Source organism: Bubalus bubalis, chromosome 18 (assembly GCF_019923935.1).
Source record: "Bubalus bubalis isolate 160015118507 breed Murrah chromosome 18, NDDB_SH_1, whole genome shotgun sequence".
In the NCBI taxonomy this organism is placed as follows: domain Eukaryota; kingdom Metazoa; phylum Chordata; class Mammalia; order Artiodactyla; family Bovidae; genus Bubalus; species Bubalus bubalis.
The window spans coordinates 48,666,262-48,688,714 of record NC_059174.1 but is presented as its reverse complement, the minus strand read 5'-3'; the positions used below and the strand labels follow the sequence as shown (position 1 = coordinate 48,688,714).

Below are 22,453 nucleotides of genomic sequence, written 5' to 3'. Positions count from 1 at the left end.
CATGAGTTTGAGTGAACTCTGGGAGTTGGTGATGGACAGGGAGGCCTGGCGTGCTGCGATTCATGGGTTCCCAAGGAGTCGGACATGACTGAGCGACTGAACTGAACTGAACTGAGTACAGTTTGAACCCACTTCTTATTATTACAGTGGACATTGGATAGTGTGTACTGAACACACTTTTGATGTCATAAATTTCAGAAGAATAGAGGGCAGGGCTCTATGGCCTGAGTGAAACGGTCAGGGATGACTCACCTCCTAATTGCATTTATAGAGCACCTTCTCCAGACAGACTCACACACACAGTTTCAACAGGGAAGAAAGGCCCAGATGGAGACTATGAACTGCTTGGTATGAAGGATGGGAGGAAGGAAACTGATTACCTCTGCTGCTGGTGCCAGGTCACCTTGACAGAAATCATTGCGTGAATGCTAGTAGAGAATGGAAAAGAGTGTGTGTGTGTGAGTGGGAATCACTGGATTTGCATTATTTTATGTCCTTTTGCGTATTGTTTCTCTGGGTTTGGAAGTGTTTGTATATAAAATATGTATCTGTGCCTCTGAGTGCATGTCTGGACTCAGATTAATGTCTCCTTGTTGGAGGTATACTAATGTCTCTTAGCTGTGGGAGGAGATCACGTTTTGTGTCCTGATTCTGCTTGGGCAACGATTAGGGAGAGAGAACACTGGCTCTTCATTCACTGATGCATCCGTCTCTTCCATAGCCGAACCCCTATCAGCAGTCTGTTTCCCTGGCTGTAGGTTTCATGGTGAAGATCAAGGGAACTCTTGAGTCTTCTTGTGGGTGAGTAGAGGCCAGTTTATGCCCGATGGAGGGTGAAGCACAAGGGGAGAGTTTTAGCATGTCTTGGGGACATTCATTGGAAACAGCTTGATCTTCTTTAATCATTGGAATAAGCTGAGGTGTCTCATGCAAAAGTGTGAGATTACACTCCAGGCAGGATTTCCTTCCTCTGTGTGTGTGTATGTGTGTGTGTGTGGGAGGGGGAAGCAGGGGAGGAAAAGAGAGAGAGATAGCAAAGTGAGAAAGGCATAAATATTTTGAGAAAGAGAGCAGGGGGAAGGGGAAGGAGGGAGGGGGAGAGAGAGAGAAAAAAGGACTGTGGTTGTTCCTGAGGAAGTTGTTGTCTGCAGTAAATGCCTGCCTGCAGGAGCTATCCTCTTGTCTTTGCAGGAAGAACCCAGAGCTTATGGTGGATTTCTGCACGGGTATATATGGAATGCAGCAACATTGCATTCCATTTCCGAGTCTACACAAACAGCATGGTGGTGATGAACAGTTTCCAGGAAGGGGTATGGCAGGAGGAAAAGAGAATGTTTTCTGACCCTTTTGTGCCAGGCCAGCCATTTGAGCTGCGATTCTTGGTGCTGGAGAATGAATACAAGGTGTGTGGGCCCTCCAGGGTGTGGAGATCAGTGGCTGTGTTGGGCCTGCTGTGGAGAAACATGCAGAGAGTCCAACTCTGATGTGATCACAAAAGACCAATTTTTTGTTTGTTTTGTATTTTTAACACATGTGCTTTTTGAAATTTAAGTATCATTGATTTACCTTATCATGTTAGTTTCACGTGTACAACAGAGTGATGGAGCCCCTTGTCCCTGTATAGCACAGGCATCTATGCTCAGGATCTTGTGTGCTGTACTCCGTGTGTGTGCTGTACAAGTAGAGATGCTGAGGTGAACTCCACACAGCTCTTACTGTATCGGACAGTCAGCAGTGTGGAGGGAGACGTGCAGGCCCCCTGCCCTCAGGGTAAAGCAGGGATGGCAGCTCTGGAGGCGAGGAAGTGGACATGGAGGATGATTTCTACAGCAGTGTCTTGGCAGGATGTCCTGGAGGAGAATTTCTGCTTTGCTTTTACAGAGTAAAGAAATTTTACAGAAGGCAATGAAAATAGGAAAGGGAAAGAGGAGGCCTAATCATTCTGAGCTCACAAGAAATATATCTCCTTCCTTAGGTGTTTGTGAATAACAAGTCCTTCTGCCAGTTTGTCCACCGCCTGCCCCTACAGTCTGTGAAAATGCTGGAGGTGAGGGGAGATACTGTGCTGACTTCAGTGGATACATTTTAAGGGGCAGAAGATCTTCCAGTGAAGATATCCACCCCATTCCACTCTTCCATAATGTGCAGGATCATGGCCACTCCCAGAAGATGCCAGGATGTCCCCCTGCCCTCACACTTACACCAGTGATAATAAAATATTCCTGATATGAACCAGGACTTGGCTCTTCCTTGTAGGGAAGACATCAAGGGCAGATTTGGCACAAAGAGAATATCGCCCCAGGTGTGGAATGGGGAGTGTGGTTTGGGAAGGGCCCAGTTGGCCAAAACATCAAGGGCTAACACTGAAATAGAGACAGTGAGAGTGTCTCAGGATGTCATGAGGAAGGTGGTCAGGTTTGGGGCTGTTTAAGGAAGGGATATGTCTTTATATGTTAGCCTCTTTTGAACTGTTTTTTCATTCCTCAAATATTTATTGGTCCCTGTATTTGTCAGGGCTCACCTGAGAAACTGGTGTGTGTGTGTGTGTGTGTGTGTAGACATTTACACACACACAGGAATTTGATTATGGAGACTGACAAGTCCCAAGATCTTCAGTGATGTAGTTCTAGTCTGAGTCTGGAAGCCTAAGACCCAGGAAGAGCCAGTGTTTCAGTTCCATTCTGAAGGCAGGAAAAATCCTCCCTTCTCTAGGCTGGTGAGCTTTTTTGTTCTCTTTAGGTCTTCAGATGATGGGAGGAAGCCCGTCCACACTAGGGAGGGCAGTCTGCTTTACTCAGTCTGTGGATTCACTGAAAATAATGTATAACCCAAGACCTGACCACCCGACAGTCCAGTCAAGATGACACAGAAGATTAACCATTACAGCTCCCTTCTGTAACATACCTTTATACGTGCCAGACATTCTGTATGAACCCTACGCGATGCTGAGAGGACTAGAGAATGGTGTTGTTGGCAAAAGGAACTTGATACTGATAAGTCAAGGGTAAAGTCAGCCCTGTGGGGTGTTTGGAACTCAGGAGCTGAATGTCAGATGTTCGGGCATTTACAGCATAAACCATGGTGCGTGGCTTTCCTGGTTTCTGTCTCCCCTGGCTTAGGAACATCTGGCAGCTTTCAGGGGTTATGAAGTGTGACGTAGGAAGCTGCAGCCAGATCCTTCGGACCCTTCCAGCCTGGAGGTCTTCTAGAGACAGAGAACCTAATGAATCCCTAAGTTTCTGAGTGCCTGCAGTTTCCTAGACACTCCATATATAAAGGAAGGCTGCTTACTTTTGTCATCTTCAGGCCCTCTGAGCATTCTTCCCTATTTCTATACCTTGACAATGAACAACCTGTAGAGGAAAGTAAGAAACCAGTTCTTTTGGAGTAGTGTAAAAAAAGAATACGGTGCTTAAGACAAAATCTAACCAAGGAGGTGCCAGACTTCTACACTGAAAATGACAAAACACCATTGATAGAAATTACAGATGAGCAACCTCAATAAATGAAGAGACATTCCATGTTTATGGGTTGGAAGACAATATTGTTAATACTGTTAATTCTAAATATGTTATCCAGTGTGGTTTGAGAGATTCAGTGCACCCCCTGTCAGAATGCCAGTGGCCTCTGTGTGCAGAATGGAAAACAGATCCTAACATTCACATGGAGCTGAAAGAGACACCAAACAGCCAAGATAGTCTGGACAAAGAACAGGTGTGGAGGATTCCCACATCTCGTTTCCAAAACTTAATACAAAGTTATGCTACGAGCTCTAAGGAAGAAAGTACAGCCTATAGGAACAGATGGATAATATAAGCAGAGTGATGGAAATTCTAAGAGAGTCAAAAAGAACCCCTACAGATTAAAAAAATTTACATAAGTGAAGAATGCATTTGATGAGCCCATTATCTAAATTAGCTATACCTAGGAAAGAATCTCAGCGATTGAGGATATGTCAATAGAAACTTCCAAAACTGAAAAAAAGAAAAAAGACTGGAAAGATATTGAATATCAAAAAACTCTGGGACAGGTACAGAAAGTGTAGCATGTGCTTAATGGGAGAACTAGATGCAGAAAAGAGAAAGGAACAGAAGAGATATTTGAAGTAATAATATCTGAGAATTTCCCACCTTTATGCCAAACACCAGAGGGAAAAAGCACCTGCCCACATAGCGAAAATAAGAATTATATCAAACGTCTCCTTAGAAACCATGCAAACAAGAGGAGAGTGGCGTGAAACTTGAGAGAAATTTGGTGCAACCATCATGGGAAACAGTATGGCGATTTCTCTAAAAATTGAAAATGTAATTGTCATATGGTCCAGCACTTTTACTTGTGGATACTCCTCAAAGGAAATAAAGACCCCTCCCCACCTCAAAAAGATACACAGTAGTGGCCCCTTGGAAACAGGGGTTATGTTCCAAGACCCACAGTGGAGGCCTGAAACCCTGGATAGAACCAAATCCTACATATGTGTATATAGTTAATCCTGGAGCAAGGGAAAGCCACTGAGGGACTTGGTTGCAGAGAATCAAGTCACCTGAAACTGGAAGGAATAAATTCCCCCTCAGTCCAGAGTTTACAATAGATATCAGTCAATAACTTGTAGATTCTCCCAATTACTCTCTTGTCCCTCACCCTTTGGACAAGCACTGACTGGATTCTCAACAGTACTGTACACGTTCTTGAAATGACATGCATTCCCTTTGATAATTTTGATGCATATGCATCCCACACATAGGGCTTCCCTTTCCCATTATTTCCTTCTCTCTTTAAATAAATGTTTTTCACTGGAGTAAATTTTTTTTAATCGACCTTTTTTTCCCCAAGATTTATTTATTTATTTATAGCTGCTTGGGTCTTTTTTTTTTTTTTTACTTTTTATTATTATTATTATTATTTTTTTTTACTTTACAATATTGTATTGGTTTTGCCATACATCAACATGCATCCGCCACAGGTGTACACGTGTTCCCCATCCTGAACCCCCCTCCCACCTCCCTTCCCATACCATCCTTCTGGGTCATCCCAGTACACCAGCCCCAAGCTTCCTGTATCCTGCATCGAACCTGGACTGGCGATTTGTTTCTTATATGATATTATACATGTTTCAATGCCATTCTCCCAAATGATCCCCCCTCCCTCTCCCACAGAGTCCAAAAGACTGTTCTATACATCTGTGTCTCTTTTGCTGTCTCGAATACAGGGTGTCATTACCATCTTTCTAAATTCCATATATATGCATTAGTATATTGTATTGGTGTTTTTCTTTCTGGCTTACTTCACTCTGTATAATAGGCTCCAGTTTCATCCACCTCATTAGAACTCATTCAAATGTATACTTTTTAATGGCTGAGTAATACTCCATTGTGTATATGTACCACACCTTTCTTATCCATTCATCTGCTGATGGACATCTAGGTTGCTTCCATGTCCTGGCTATTATAAACAGTGCTGTGATGAACATTGGGGTACATATGTCTCTTTCAATTCTGGTTTCCTTGGTGTGTATGCCCAGCAGTGGGATAGCTGGGTCGTATGGCAGTTCTATTTCCAGTTTTTTAAGGAATCTCCACACTGTTCTCCATAGTGGCTGTACTAGTTTGCATTCCCACCAACAGTGTAAGAGGGTTCCCTTTTCTCCACATCCTCTCCAGCATTTATTGCTTGTAGACTTTCAGATTGCAGCCATTCTGACTGGCGTGAAATGGTACCTCATAGTGGTTTTGATTTGCATTTCTCTGATAATGAGTGATGTTGAGCATCTTTTCATGTGTTTGTTAGCCATCTGTATGTCTTCTTTGGAGAATTGTCTATTTAGTTCTTTGACCCATTTTTTGATTGGGTCGTTTATTTTTCTGGAATTGAGCTGCAGGAGTTGCTTGTATATTTTGAGATTAGTTGTTTGTCAGTTGCTTCATTTGCTATTATTTCTCCCATTCTGAAAGCTGTCTTTTCACCTTGCTATAGTTTCTTTTGTTGTGCAGAAGCTTTTAATTTTAATTAGATCCCATTTATTTATTTTTGCTTTTATTTCCAATATTCGGGGAGGTGGGTCATAGAGGATCCTGCTGTGATGTATGTTGGAGAGTGTTTTGCCTATGTTCTCCTCTAGGAGTTTTCTAGTTTCTGGTCTTATGTTTAGATCTTTAATCCATTTTGAGTTTATTTTTGTGTATGGTGTTAGAAAGTGTTCTAGTTTCATTCTTTTACAAGTGGTTGACCAGTTTTCCCAGCACCACTTGTTAAAGAGATTGTCTTTAATCCATTGTATATTCTTGCCTCCTTTGTCAAAGATAAGGTGTCCATAGGTGCATGGGTTTATCTCTGGACTTTCTATTTTGTTCCATTGATCTATATTTCTGTCTTTGTGCCAGTTCCATACTGTCTTGATGACTGTGGCTTTGTAGTAGAGCCTGAAGTCAGGCAGGTTGATTCCTCCAGTTCCATTCTTCTTTCTTAAGATTGCTTTGGCTATTCGAGGTTTTTTGTATTTCCATACAAATTGTGAAATTATTTGTTCTAGCTCTGTAAAGAATACCGTTGGTAGCTTGATAGGGATTGCATTGAATCTATAGATTGCTTTGGGTAGTATACTCATTTTCACTATATTGATTCTTCCGATCCATGAACGTGGTATATTTCTCCATCTATTAGTGATCTCTTTGATTTCTTTCATCAGTGTTTTATAGTTTTCTATATATAGGTCTTCAGTTTCTTTAGGTAGATATATTCCTAAGTATTTTATTCTTTTCGTTGCAGTGGTGAATGGAATTGTTTCCTTAATTTCCGTTTCTATTTTCTCATTATTAGTGTATAGGAATGCAAGGGATTTCTGGGTGTTGATTTTATATCCTGCAGCTTTACTATAGTCATTGATTAGCTCTAATAATTTTCTGGTGGAGTCTTTAGGGTTTTCTATGTAGAGGATCATGTCATCTGCAAACAGTGCAAGTTTTACTTCTTCTTTTCCAATTTGGATTCCTTTTATTTCTTTTTCTGCTCTGATTGCTGTGGCCAAAACTTCCAAAACTATGTTGAATAGTAGTGGTGAGAGTGGGGACCCTCGTCTTGTTCCTGACTTCAGGGGAAATGCTTTCAATTTTTCACCATTGAGGATAATGTTTGCTGTGGGTTTGTCATATATAGCTTTTATTATGTTGAGGTATGTTCCTTCTATTCCTGCTTTCTGGAGAGTTTTTATCATACATGGATGTTGAATTTTATCAAAGGCTTTCTCTGCATCTATTGAGATAATCATATGGCTTTTATTTTTCAATTTGATAATGTGGTGTATTACATTGATTGATTTGCAGATATTGAAGAATCCTTGCATCCCTGGGATAAAGCCCACTTGGTCATGGTGTATGATCTTTTTAATGTGTTGTTGGATTCTGATTGCTAAAATTTTATTAAGGATTTTTTCATCTATGTTCATCAGTGTGCACTGGGTCTTTGCTGCTGTGTGCGGGCTTTTTCCCATTGCGGGGAGCAGGGGCTGCTCTCTAGTTTTGGTGCAAGAGCTTCTCGTTGCAGTGGTTTCTCTTGTTGAGGCTCCCAAGCCCTGGGGCACAGGCTCAATAGATGTGGGGCACAGGCTTAGTTCTCCTGTGGCATGTGGGATCTTTCCAGACCAGGGTTCAAACCTGTGTCCCCTGCATTGGCAGGCAGATTCTTTACCAAGGAAGCCCTGGAGTGAGTTTTTTTCTTTTTTATATTTTTACATCCTCAGTTCTTGAGTTTCAGATGTTAGAAAATAATACAAGAATGGTATTTCAGAAAGGGTCCTCCCTTTCTGACAGTTGACCCCTGGCATGTGCCAGTGATTCAGCTAAAGGTTTCATATATAGTAGCTCATCTGTTCCTGAGAACATCCTAGGAAGTAGGAAGTTTCTGATAATGGTTTAGTTTGCAGACTTCCAGCTACTGTAGTATCCGGTCTGGGACAGAAGAGACAAGAAGAAAACTGAGGTGTCATTGGGGAACATCATGATGCTTTGGGGGCTCAGGGTCCCCAGCTGCACTGTCTTTTTCTCTCCACCTTCCAGAGTCTTCTTAATTTGTCTTACATATAATATCTAGGATTCTTAGTCAAACTAGCTTGGTGGATGCAGTAGGAACAAGGATATCTACTTCAACTTTTCTGGGCCAGAGTCCTACAATTTTATGTCAAACCCAGGCTCCTCTATCCATGGAATTCTCCAGGCAAGTATACTGGAATGGGTTGTCATTTCCTTCTCCAGGGGATCTTTACAACTCAGGGATCAAACCCGGGTCTCCTGCATTGGCAGGTGGTCTCTTTACCACTGTGCCACCTGGGAAGGATTTTGGGTCAGCTGAGAATCAGCCAGTACTCTCACAGAATCTGCAGAAGTGAGGACTTTTGCCCAGGTAAACCAAACCCTCCTAAAACCAAGTTCCCTGCCAAGTTTATAACAGACCTCTCTATTCAAAACTTTATTCCTTCTCTTGTCCCACATCAGGATTGAGGAGTGTCAAAGAAAAGGGAGGAGTGTTAAAACCAAGCAGGCCACTGCAGACCCCTCCAAGGTACGTACACAGCCTCTGTAAGCCCTGTTTCTTGTTTGTTGAAAAGGGCTTGAGTTTCTTTCCTAGGCCTTCCCTAAGTTCCAAAGAGCAGACTCAAACAGTTACTAATTAGGGAAGTGAGAGAATGCAGGAAAAAATGGGAGGAGCAAGAACAGTAATGATGGCTTAAACAATGGTTCACCAATAAACAGAATCCTAGCTCCTCCTCATGATACATAAAACAATCTGACGCATATCTCTGAGTTTTCTACAGAATATCACACCTAGACTCAAGTGGAGGATGATGACCACAAGCAAGTGGTTGGAACCAGAAGATTGATGATTCGATTCCTGAAACAGGGCTTCCTGGGTGGCTCAGTAGTAAAGAATCCACCTGCCAATGCAGGAGATGTGGGTTCGATCCCTACTCCAGGAAGATCCCACCTGCCATGGAGCAACTAAGCTGGTGTGCCACAACTACTCAGCCCATGCTCTAGAGCCTTGGAGCCACAACCACTGAAGCCCGTGCAGCCTAGAGCATGTGCTCTGCAACAAGAGAAGCCACCACAATGAGAAGCCAGTGTGCTGAAACTAGAAAGTAGTCCCTGCTCTCCAAAACTTAGAGGAAAAACCCAGGTAGCAATGAAGACCCAGCACAGCCAAAAATACATTAAAAAAAAAAAAAAAGATTTCTGAAACATCACCATTACTTCACCACCAACCAATCAGAAAGAAGTCATGCATCCTACAGCTCTCACCCCAAATGCTGCCTTGCTTGGAAGCCTTCGGGAAGTTCATGTCTTTTGAGCCAGGGTCGCCCATTCTTTGCCATTGTGAAAATTGTAACAATGTGCACCTTTTGAGTAGATTCTGTCTGTGGGGTAAAGACCTGGGAAGAGGCACGAAGGCTGGATTTTAGACTCAACCACCCCCTCGCTCCATCACCTTTACTCCTTTGTTTCCCTGGCTACTCCCTCCGCCCTGGCATTACCCTCACCGCAGTCCCTGCTGTGCCACAGACATGCCCTGCTCAAGGACATGCTTGTGACTGAATCTGCTTCTGACATCCCCCTTCACCCTGCTGGGTAACTCTGAGGCTTACAAACAGGAACAAACCCTGAGGGCGGGGCTGCCATGATTCACTTGTATTCTGCAACTCCAAGAGACTCACACACAAAACTAGACACAGTTTGGAAGAGCTGCCCTGAGGAAGACATAACAATGTCAGAGCAACGGGTGAGCTGAAAAGACACAGCCTTCAGTGATCCAAGGTCAGATAAAGGGAGGAGGAGGAGGTAGGAAATTGTGTAAGATGAAAATATGTGCATTTCTACTTGGAATGTTGTATTGAGAGTTGTGAGTGTGTGGAAGAGAGACTCCCTGAGGATCTATTATGTGGAATCCTTGTGGGAATCGTGTGGAGCCGGGACCAGTGCAATAGTGTTTGATGGTATCTGACTGAGAGTGAACTCTACCGGGACACTGTCACCTTGCAGGGAGCGGGGGAAGCACTGAATGGGATGAGGGAGTGTGTGCATGAGTGCAAAGGGCTGAGATTATGGATATGTATTCATGAGTCTGTGTGAAGAGTGGAGCACAGCTGTTCATGTATGGTGAGTGAGAATGTGGGGAGGCATGTGTGACACAGGGAGCTGTGTGTCTGTCTGACTGTGTGAGTGTGTGTGTAAGAAATCTGTGACTGGGTGTTGATCTGTGAGTACGTGTGTGGCTTTGTGTGCATGTGTGGGTTCGTCCTGACACAGCAGTGACTGTTTAAGTGTCCGTGGGTCTTTGCACGTGTGTCAGAGGGGATCCTGAACTGGTGGCCCTGCCGACTGTGAGTTACCCAGAACTCATCTCTGAGCATTAATGAGAGCAGAGCGAGGGACTCCTTAGATGCCTCTTCTCAAGAAGACTGCGAGAAGGCGACCTCAGGCCAGAGGGCGCTGCGTCTCCAGTCTGGGTCCACATGCAGTGGCCGCTCACTCTGCCTCCAGTCTCCTCCCCAAGCAAGCCCTTCCCTCTGCCTCAAAGAAGGAGGTGAGCAGACCCTGGCCCCCGGTGGAGGGCTGCGGGGGGACGTGGTCTCAGAGAATCGAACCACCTGAAGCTGGAAGGAAAAAATGCAGCCCCAGTTCAGGGTTTCCAGTAGAAATCAGTCACTAACTTGTAGATTCTCCCAATTACTTTCCTGCCACACATCCTGTGGACAAGCACTGACTGACTGGGTTCTCAACAACGCCGTACAAGTTCTTGAAAGGATATGTGGTCCTCTTGATAATTCTGATGCACACGCATCCCACACATGGGGCCTCCCCTTCCATCATTTCCATTTCATTCATGTTGATATATGACAAAACCAATATAATATTGTAAAGTTAAAAATAAAATTAAATTAAAATTAAAAAATAAATAAACAACGTTCTTCACTGCAGTGAATTTTTTGTATTTTTATATCCTCAAGTCTTGTCTTCAGAGTTTCAGATATCAGACGGTAATCAAAGGGTGCTATTCCAGAAAGCGTCTTCCCTCTTCTGACAGGTCACCCCTGCACATGCCAGGGATTAGGCTAAAGACTTTACGTATACTAGCTCATCCATTCCTGGAACACCCTAGGAAGTAGGAATTCCTGATAATCCTCCTTGTACTGAGGAAACTGAGGCAGGGAGAATTCAAGTAATGGACCTAAGATCTCACTGCTAGTAAGGGACAGAATTAGGACTTGAATCCAGAAAGCTAGCTCTTGAATCCATGCTCCTGTCCATCTCTCTTTCTCCGTCTCTCGTTCAGCCACACCACATGGCATACAGAATCTTAGTTCCCTGACCAGGGATCAAACCTGCGCCCTCTGCATGGGGAGGGAAGAGACTTAAGTTCAGGTCCTTGAACCCTTGGCTTTTAACTATGAGCCTCACAACTCTTCACAGGAACAGGGACCTAACTCTGCTGAAGTAGGGAGATGGGGGATGAGAGTTCACCCTTTGATGTCTAACCTGCTGCACCCCTGGAGACCACTGTAGGGTGGGAGCCCACACCTGGCCTTGCCGCTCATCCACTCTCGTCTCCCCTGGCAGGTCCTGTACACACAGGATGTGTCCTTGACTGTCGGATATTCACTGACAATCAAAGGGAAACCTGCTGTCTCCTTCAGGTGGGTACGTTATATACAGCCCATGGTGTGGAGATGGATGAGGAGTGAGAACACTAGAGTGTGTGTGGGGACGGCCACTTCACGCGTGAGTGATGTTCAAGCGTGTAACCAGCATCAGGGACACAGTGCAGGCACAGGACTGCTGGCAGGTCTCGGGGCTGGGAGAAGGCTCAGGGCTTTGGGTCTTTATCAAGGGACGTAGAACGTCCAGAAGATGCAGGCCCAGGCCAGTGACTGCTGCTCAGCTTGAATCTTGGGCCAAGGACCAGGGCATCCCGCTTCCCTGGGCAGGGTGAGCTGAGGAAGCAGGTCCCCGGGAAGAAGGATGACAGCACCCCCGGGAAGGCCCGCCTTCACCAGGGAGGAGCTGGGAGAGGAGGGGCGTGTGTGTGTCCAGTGTGGCTTCCCACACAAGGAAGAGACCTGCGCAACACGCTATGAGCTTTGCCCATCGGCAGGAATCCACAAGGGCAGGTGGATTTCCACACTGGGACCAATGAGAACTCAGACGTCCCCTTTCATTTTTGAGTGTCCTGTGGCCAAGCTGTGAAGATAAACAGCCATCAAGATGGGAGCTGAACCTGTGAGGTGGAATCCTCTGAAATGCCCTGTGAGGATGGCCAGCCATCTGTCCTGCACGGCCTGTGCTGCAGAATGAGAGCAGGTAAGTGTGCCCGGGACCACCCCTTCCACAGCCTCCACAGGCTCTCCTAGAGGAACACTGCTGTTCCCCGGCCCCGCTGCAGTGCCCGGCACCCACCTCCCATCACCACCCCTTCCCCTTTCATCACAGAGCACTCTCTGCTGGTACCGCCATGCTCAGGCATTTTCCCAGATCTAACCAGGGTAAGTTCAGCTTATACGCCCTTTTGCTCCAGATGCAGAATCGGCTCTGACTTCACCCACAGATATCATTTCTACCTATGCTGTTATTACTTGAAAATTTGTGTCACTAAACAGTTAAAATATGCATATGGGTAATTATAATCCATCCAATATAACTCTTTCTCTCTCTCTCAAACCAGAACAACTTTCTAGTTTCTTTACACTCCTTCCAGAGGTAAAATATGGTTGTACAAGTACATTTATCTATTCATTTTATGCATTTTTTTCATTTCTTTTTAAACAAAGGGTGTTATAAGTTTCTCTAACACACCAGGAGGACTAGAGTTTATTTGTGGTCTAGAGAAATACTTAAAGAAATACTTCCATCCATGATGCTTCATCATTTAATGTTTGTCTAACACTGCAACCGAAGGATTACCAAAAATGATTTACCTTGACCGTTATTAACACACATGAATCTCATCAATGATGCTGCATTAACGTTTCTATTCCACACTTTTGTCATTATAACCTCCTAATACTTACTTACATTAGAAGAATAACTGGTTCGAAAAGCACATGTATTTTAAGTATGACAAATTAATACTTCAAAAGTGATTATTTCTGGAAAGCCTCATCAATAATGAATAGGTTCAAATATTCTGAACTTTTAAAATCTCCCGTCAAAAGAATAGTATTTTTAAGACTGAGGAAGAGCATCATTTCATAAGTCCATAAGCTGTTAAAATAATATCCTATTTTTTAGGGATCTGTACTATTTATACCTCTTTACTTTACCACTTTACTTTCATTCCTCACCACCATCATCTCAAATCTAAGCTGCTGCTGCTGCTGCTAAGTTGCTTCAGTCATGTCCTACTCTGTGCGACCCCATAGATGGCAGCCCATCAGGCTCCCCCGTCCCTGTGATTCTCAAGGCAAGAACACTAGAGTGGATTGCCATTTCCTTCTCCAATGCATGAAAGGGAAAAGTGAAAGTGAAGTCACTCAGTCGTGTCCGACTCTTCGTGACCCCATGGATTGCAGCCCACCAGGCTCCTCCGTCTGTGGGATTTTCCAGGCAAGAGTACTGGAGTGGGGTGCCATTGCCTTCTCCACAAATATAAACCACAAAGAAAAACCTGGGTGATCAGAGTAAATGGCAGCCTAGTTTTGCAGAACAGAAATGTATGCATTCAGTGAACACTTATCAGACACTTAGACTGTGATGCTCTGTCCAAGATTCAAAAGACATAGTTCTTGGCCACAAGAATCTTCTAAGCTAGAGCAAATAAAAGACTGCAACAGAGAGTGGTAGACCACCAGTGGAGGAATAAGAGAAATACAGAAAAGAGAGTGGACAAGTCTCCAAAATAGTCCTAAAAATCTATAGAAAGAAACATGTCTAACTGGGTTTTGAAGTTGGAATACGGGTTTTCTAAGGAAATGGTGTGTGTACCAGGGCAGAAGTAGAAAGGAAGATTGAAAGTTTGTTTGATGGCATAACTGTATTTCTTACTCATTTTCCCTTCCAGGTAATGGTAAATGGCCGAAAATACAACAGACTTGCCCACTGACTCCCACCAGAGCCTGTGAAGTTCGTGCAAGTGTGGAGAGATGTCTGCCTGTCCTCAGTGTCTATCAGCTAGAGAGGAATGTGACCAGAGTCCCCACTGACAAGGAGATCTCTCCATCTAAGTGACCATGTGACTCCCAGAGTTGCAAACAGAATGGTTCCTCCCCACCCTTCCCCAAAATGTGGTCGTTAAAATTTCTGAAAACTTGACAGGGTTTGGTTCTTGCTCTGGGGGGAAAAAAGTGGTCATCACCAAGAGGGTTGTGAGAGTACTGTGGAAAAGACCAAAGAATCTAAGAAGGTAGATATTTACTGACACAAGGAGTAAGTGACAGGTCACTGGAATGTCCATAGGGGCATTAGCAACAATATCCTCATATAGTACCTACTATATGTCAGATGCTCTGAACTAAAATCCTTCCCCCATTGCAGACAACTAAACCAAGAGGCATCTGTCTATAACCACAAAGCTGTAATTGGTGATTTGGGGAAGAAGCTTTGTAATTTGAGAGAAATCAGGTGAAATTCACAAAAACTACTAGACTGATCAAGTCAACAAGGCAGCAGGATTCAAGATGAACATACGGAAATCAGTTGCATTTCTTCACATTAACAATGAAATGTCAGAAAGGGAATGTAAAAAAGCAATCCCTTTTAAAATCACAGAAAAAAAAAACACTTAGGAATAAACTTGACCAAGGAGGTGAAAGACTTAAATGTTGTGAACTATAAAACATTAACAAAGCAAATCAAAGATGATTCAAAGAAATGGAAAGATACTCCAAGCTCTTGTTTGGAAAAATTAATCTTCTTAAAATGGCCATACTACCCAAAGCAATCCAGATTTAATGTGATCCCTTATCAAATGAGGGCTTCCCAGGTGGCTCTAGCAGTAAAGAATCCGCCTGCCAATGCAGGAGACATAAGAGACGCAGGTTTGATCCCTGGGTCAGGAAGATCCCCTGGAGGAGGAAATGGCAACCCACTCCAGTAATCTTACCTGGAGAATCTCATGGACAGAGGAGCTTGGTGGACTACAGTCCATGGGGTAGCAAAGAGCTGGACATGACTGAGTGACTAACACATACACACTTAGCAAATTACTCATGACATTTTTCACAGAAGTAGAACAAATAACCCTAGAATTTATATGGAACCATAAAAGACCCAGAATTGCCAAAGCAATCCTAAGGAAAAAGAACAAAGCAGGAGGCATAACCCTCCCAGAAATGAGGCAGTACCACAAAGCTACAGTAATCAAAATAGTGGGGGAGTGTCACACACACACACAAAACCAGACATATGGATCAATGGAACAGAACAGAAAGCTCAAAAATAAACCCACACACCTACAGTCAATCTTCAACAAAGGAAGCAAGAATATGCAATGGGAAAAGCAAATTCTCTTCAGCAAGTGGTGTTGGGAAAGTTGGAGAGCTCATATAAATCAGTGAAGTTAGAGCACACTCTCACACCATACACAAAAATAAACTCAAAATGGCTTACAGACTTAAATATTAGATGTGTGTGCGTGCTCAGATGCTCAGTTGTGTCCAACTCCTTGCAACCCCATGGACTGTAGCCTGCCAGGCTCCTCTGTCCATGGAATTCTCCAGGCAAGAATACTGGAGTAGCTAGCCATTCACTTCTCCAGGGGATCCTCCCAACCCAGGGAACAAACCCCACATCTCCTGCATCTCCTGCTTTAGCAAAGGGATTCTTAACACTAGGCCACCTGGGAAGCCCTAAAAAATAGACATAACACCATAAAACTCTTCAAAGACAATATAAACAAAACATTCTCTGACATGAAGTATATCAATGTTTTCTTAGGTCAGTCTCCCAAAGCAACACAAACAAAAGCAAATTAAGCAAATGGAACCTGCTGCTGCTGCTAAGTCGCTTAAGTTGTGTCCGACTCTGTGCGACCCCAGAGACGGCAGCCCACCAGGCTCCCCCGTCCCTGGGATTCTCCAGGCAAGAACACTGGAGTGGGTTGCCATTTCCTTCTCCTAATCAAAGTTAAAAGCTTCTGTGCAGCAAAGGAAACCACAAACAAAACAAAAATACAACTTACAGACTGGGAGAGGGTATTTGGATGAGACCAACAAGGACTTAATTTCCAAACAGTTCATACGAGTCAATACCAAATAAAAAAAACCCAACACAATCAAAAAATGGTCAGAGGACCTAAATAGACATTTCCCCCAAAGGAGTCTTACAGCTGCCCAACCAGGACATGAAAAGATGCACAATACCACTAAATTCTTAAAGAAACCCAAATCAATACTACATTCTTGTGGCCTTAACTTTCTGCTTTGCACTGTGGTCACTGGGTTAATAAAGCACTCTTTATTGCCTTCCCTTCCCTGTTAACACATCCCCACTCCCTTCACTTCCCAAAGAAATCACTGGCACTTGCTTCCAGGTCTAAGGGTCTACTTCTGGAAAAACTCAAATGAAGAGACATGCTGTAATATTTTTCAACAGTTTCCCTTTTCTGTTGCATCTTGTGGATACTTGGATACTAAGTCGCTTCAGTCGTGTTCAACTCTTTGTGACCTATGGACTGTAGCCCACCAGGCTCCTCTGTCCGTGGGATTCTCCAGGCAAGAATACTGCAGTGGGTTGGCATGCTCTCCCCTAGGGTATCTTCCTGACCCAGGGATCACACCCGTGTCTCCTGCAGCTTCTGCATCGCAGGTGGATTCTTTACTGCTGAGCCACTGGGGAAGCCCAGCTTAAGGATAGTTTCTTGGGAATAAGCAAATTTAAGATAAACCTTAAGGATAGTCTATCTTAACTTTGCCTATGTCCAAGACTCTTCATCTCTCTTCCTTCAGGTTTCATTTTCTAGGCACACTACTTGTTTTGTTTCAGGTGAGAAAGCTCTTGATGTGTTCCTATAATTGACACTTTTTATAAGCATTTCTACTGTATATGTGCCAATTATTATTTCTAGTATTACTAAAATAACTGTAAAATAGTTATCCCCAAATTCCCAAAAGGCTACGAGTATGTAAACAGAACCCAGATCTTAACTCTTGTGCAACCTCAATGCTTCTTTATGGACATTTTCAATTAACAGTTTCTGAGTCACACAGGCCTGATATTTCTTATCAGTGACAGTACACATCCCTCTACTAGTTAAGGTCTACCATAAGTTGACAACTGCCAATATTAATTCCTCCTGCTAGCCAAGCAAACTCCAGAGCCATGACTCCTACAGGACTATAGTTCCAAAAGCCACCATTTCAAAAGTTATCTGCTCTAAAGAAGTTATCACCAAGATCTTTTAACAAGTAGAATATGCACCCTCATTGATGGTAATGTTATTCTCCAAATACACTGTCCTTCTCTTATACTACTGTGGTGGACTCTACTAATCTTTCACGAAGTCCTTGTCATTTTTTCCTCAGCATAGAGATAAGCGCACTTCCCAACCTCCCTTGCAGTTAAGTATTTCTATGGCTGACTTGTAGCCAATGGAATATAAGTCGTGAGCACCATGTCCAAGCTTGTCCCACAAAAACCTCCTATGCAGGCTCCATTTTCCCTTCTTCTTCAAGCTGACTGGAAGCAAATCTCCAAGGTGACCTGGGAACCCATGTGTTAAGGAACAGCAGGGCTGAAACCAACCTGGTTCCCTGAAAGACAGCACAGAGCACTCCAATTCAAAGGCAGAGATTGGTAAAAATTATTTTTTATGATTCAAATATATGGTGGCTCAGATGGTAAAGAATCTGCCTGCAGTGTGGGAGACCCGGGTTCAATCCGTGGATCAGGAAGATCCCCTGGAGAAGGGAATGGCTACCCACTCCAGTATTCTTGCCTGAAGGATTCCATGGACAGAGGAGCCTGGCGGGCCACAGTCCATGGGGTTGAAAAGAGTCAGACACAACTGAGCAACTAACACTTTCACTTATATGCTATCTACAAGACACAAATCAGATTCAAAAACACAAACAGACTACAAGTAAAAATATGGGAAGAGATATACCAAGCAAACAGTGAACAAAAGAAAGCTGGAGTGGCTACACTAACTCTTTAAAATCAGACTTTACGATAAAAATTATTACTACAGACAAAAAAAATTTTCTACTAGAGACAAAGAATGACATATTGAGAGATCATTTCATCAAGAAGATATAACAAACATATAAGCACCTAACAACAGAGCCCCATAAATACATGAAGCAAAAAACAGAATCAAATGGGGAAACAAACAATTCGACAGTAATAGTTGGAGATTTCAGTATTCCACTTTCAATAATGGACAGAACATTTAGGCAGAAAGCCAAGGAAACAGAAGACTTGCGCAACTAATCCTATCAGAAATCTATCATTCCCCAACAAGAGAATGCAGATTCTTCTCAAGTGTACATGAATCATTCTCCAGGGTAGACCATCAGTTCAGTTCAGTCACACAGTCGTGTCTGACTCTTTACGACCGCTTGGACTGCAGCACGCCAGGCCTCCCTGTCCATCAGCAACTCCCGCAGTTTACTCAAACTCATGTCCATTGAGTCAGTCATGCCATCCAACCATCTCATCCTCTGTCATCCCCTTTTCCTCCTGCCCTCAATCTTTCCCAGCATCAGGGTCTTTTCAGATGAGTCAGTTCTTCACATCAGGTGGCCAAAGTATTGGAGTTTCAGCTTCAACATCAGTCCTTCCAATGAATATTCAGGACTGATTTCCTTTAGGAGGGACTCGCTGCATCTCCTTGGTGTCCAAGGGACTCTCAAGAATCTTCTCCAGCATGACAGTTCAAAAGCATCAATTCTCTAGTGCCCAGCTTTCTTTATAGTCCAACTCTCACATCCATACATGACTACTGGAAAAACCATAGCTTTGACTAGATGGAACTTTGCTGGCAAAGTAATGTCTCTGCTTTTTTATATGCTGTCTAGGTTGGTCATAGTTTTCTTCCAAGGAGCAAGCACCTTTTAATTTCATCACTGCAGTTACCATCTGCAGTGTTTTGGAGCCCCCCAAAATAAAGTATGTCACTGTATCCACTGTTTCCCTATCTATTTGCCACGAAGTGATGGGACCAGATGCCATGATCTTAGTTTTCTGAATGTTGAGTTTTAAGTCAACTTTTTTACTCTCCTCTTTCACTTTCATCCAGAGGCTCTTTAGTTCTTCTTCGCTTTCTGCCATAGGGTGGTGTCATCTGCATATCTGAGGTTATTGATATTTCTCCCAGCAATCTTGATTCCAGCTTGTGCTTCATCCAATCCAGCATTTCTCATGACGTACTCTGCATGTAAGTTAAATAAGCAGGGTGACAATATACAGCCTTGACGTACTCCTTTTCCTATTTGGAACCAGTCTGTTGTTCCATGTCCAGTTCTAACTGTTGCTTCTTGACCTGCATACAGATTTCTCAGAAGGCAGGTCAGGTGGTCTGGTATTCCCATCTCTTTCAGAATTTTCCAGTTTGTTGTGATCCACACAAAGGCTTTGGCATAGTCAATAAAGCAGAAGTACGTGTTTTACTGGAACTCTCTTGCTTTTTCGATGATCCAGCGGATGTTGGCAATTTGATCTCTGGTTCCTCTGCCTTTTCTAAATCCAGCTTGAACGTTAGAAGTTCAGGTGTTCTTTTTAAGTTGTTTCAAACTAGTTTATTTAGGGTTTCCATTTTCACTCCTCAATCGATTTTATGTATTTCTCATATGCTTCTTCACTAGTTCATCTAGTTCTGAAGGGTTATTGAATGTCATCTTCATCAGCCAACCACCTTCATAACAAGATTTGTTGACAAGTCCTGGACTTTCTGCTCGAGTTTTATTAATTTCAGTTACTTCTCCAAGCACCAAACTCCTTTTGTTTGTTCAATTTCGTCCCAACTTCAGGCAGACTACGGTAAACATTTCCCAAAGCTTCCTGTGCAAAATTGCTGATTCCTAGTGTTTCAACACCGTTTTCTGTTATAACCCATTCGTGTTTTTCTGTGAATTTCCGCACCGACAGCAGAGCGAGGCCGGTGCGCAGCGCTCGAACAGCACCCGCCCACAGTCCCCAGGGCCGCAGCGAGCAGGGCTCATGTGATGCCGAGATGGTGCGCAGGCTGCCAACCGCCGCCCGCACGCTCCGCACCGCTTGCAGCGCCGTGTTCCCAGGCGTGCAGAGGGTCTCCGGCGGCACTTGGAGCACCCGGGCCCGCGGGGCGGCCCCGCCAATTCAACATTTTTACAAGACTGAAATCGTACACAGTATGTTGGGCACAACGGAACTAAATTAAAATCAACAACAGAAGAAACTCTGGGAAATTCACACATGTGTGGAAATTAAACAATAGTCTCCTGAAGCATCAACTGGTCAAGGAAAAAAATCACAAGAGAAATTTTAAAATATTTTGAGATAAATGAAAACAAAAACACACAACTTATGAGGTGCAGCACAAGCACTGTTTGCAAGGAAATTTAAGAGTTGTAAATGACTATATTAACAAAAAAGAAAATTTTCAAATAAACAACTTAACCTTCCACTTTAAGAAACTAGAAGAGCAAACTAAATCCAAAACAAGCAGAAAGAAATCATAAAGATGAAAACAGAAATGAAACAGAGAGGAAAAACAGACAAAATCAAGAATCAAAAGTTGGTTCCTTGAGAAGATTAACAAAACTGACAACCGTTAGGGAGACTGACCAAGAAAAAAGAGAGAAAGCTCAAATTATTTGCGATTGTCAAAGAAACTATTTTTAATGTCTATTAGAACTTACAAACATTCAGCAAAGTTACTGAACAACATGGGAACCATTGGCATTCTTATATACCAACCCGAGTCCCATGTGCCTGGCCTGTTCAATGTCCATTGATTAAAGAGGCTAAGAACCCTGGTTGGTAACACCTGTGAATCTCCCTAGTCATCCCTCCCCACTGCCTCAACTTGCTCACTGCCCCAAGTAAACTCCATTTTGAATTTGTTTCTCATTCGTTTTTAGTCACAGTTTCACTAGCCACAAATAAAGAGCCCATTCACAACAGCAAACAAATGCTTAACGTTTCTAAAATTCAAAAACAATAAAAGGCATGTAAAGTTTAAATTGCAAAATGTATCATGCACATAAAGCTTATATAACAAATTAGAACAATTAAAATGAAATTTTAAAAAATAGTCATGTAACCACCAAGCTTCATAAATAAAAACATTTGTACCTGTGAGATGAGCTCAAACCTGGGACCCTTTGCTTCAGTGGTTGCACCTGGTCAAGAGCCTCCTAGAGCAATAAAATATAAAGAAACCATAAGGAACTAAAGATAACTGCAGTTGAGGCAAATTATGAACAAGATACAAAAAGACCAAAAACCCAAACAGCACCACCAAGCGGATGGGCAGATCAACTAAGCCATCCCTCCATCCACCCCGGCCCTCATCCCCACCCTCACGCCCATATATATAGGAAACGGCTCATCACTCCTTCAGAGAGCAGAGCAAGGGAACCTGCTACTTGTTTTCACTCACTCCTACAGCAACAGGAGTCCCAATAAAGCCTCACCTGAATGTGCCTGGCCTGTTCAATGTCCATTGATTAAAGAGGCTAAGGCTAAGAACCATGGCTGGTAACACCTGTGAATTTCCCTAGTCATCCCTCCCCACTGCCTCAACTTGCTCACTGCCCCAACTAAACTCCACTTGGAATTTCTCATTTAGTCACAGTTTCACTAGCTACATCTATAAACAATTGGGGGGGGGACTATAAAACTTATGTAATTTAAAGAAAACTGACACATACATCACATTAATACAGGAGAAAGATCCATTTTAAAGATTCCAGTTCTTCCTTAATTAATCTAAGAATTCATGAATTCCTAAGCAAAATCCCAGTAGGCTTTTAGAGAAATTCTCAAACTGACTCAAAACTTCACAGACACTGTAAAGTCCAAAGAGAACTGAGACAATCTCAAAGAAGGAGGAAGGAGATTCAAGCTCATTCACTGTCAGTAAATCACATATTAAAGTGTTTGATATAAATATAGTAAGACAACATGCACTGGTGCAGATAAGCAAATAAATTAATAGGGAAGAACAGAGGTGGGACTTAGCTGGCGATCCAGTGGTTAAAAATCCTCTCTTTCCACTGCAGGGCCCATGGATTCCATCCCTGGTCAGAAAACTAGGATCCAGCGGGAGGGGAGGCGGGGGGAGAGAGGACTGTCCAGATACAGACCCAAGCTCAGAGGTGGCATTACAAGAGGGTCTGGAAGACAGTTCCCCTATAAGTTAGGAGCAGTCTGGGATGCAAGTTTGGGGAGTTACAACTGTAGGGTAGGCAGAGAAGCCTGCCAGAGACTTAGATTTAAGACGAAGGGCAAAGGGGTAGGTGGTGTGGAGAAAGAAAATGAAAGAGCGGGAGGAG

General features: G+C 43.3%; 2 protein-coding genes and 1 pseudogene across 2 annotated transcripts in view; 1 reads left to right on the top strand and 2 right to left on the bottom strand.

The window, feature by feature from the left end:
* LOC112580166 (placental protein 13-like) overlaps positions 1-21,488 on the bottom strand; it is a 59,599-nt gene extending 38,111 nt beyond the window's left edge. Inside the window, exon 1 of the mRNA XM_044932321.2 lies at positions 21,252-21,488. The gene's annotated coding sequence lies outside the window, so the exon portion shown is untranslated. The remainder of the gene's footprint in view (positions 1-21,251) is intronic.
* LOC102394941 (galectin-16-like) lies at positions 313-2,232 on the top strand. Its single transcript, XM_006068646.4, is given in 5 exon segments — positions 313-348; positions 722-801; positions 1,192-1,231; positions 1,233-1,403; positions 1,976-2,232. Coding segments are annotated over 5 exon segments (426 nt in total). The 5' UTR covers positions 313-327; the 3' UTR covers positions 2,090-2,232.
* Positions 19,559-20,273, bottom strand: LOC102394832 (annotated as a pseudogene).
* Positions 21,489-22,453: the final 965 nt, after the last annotated feature.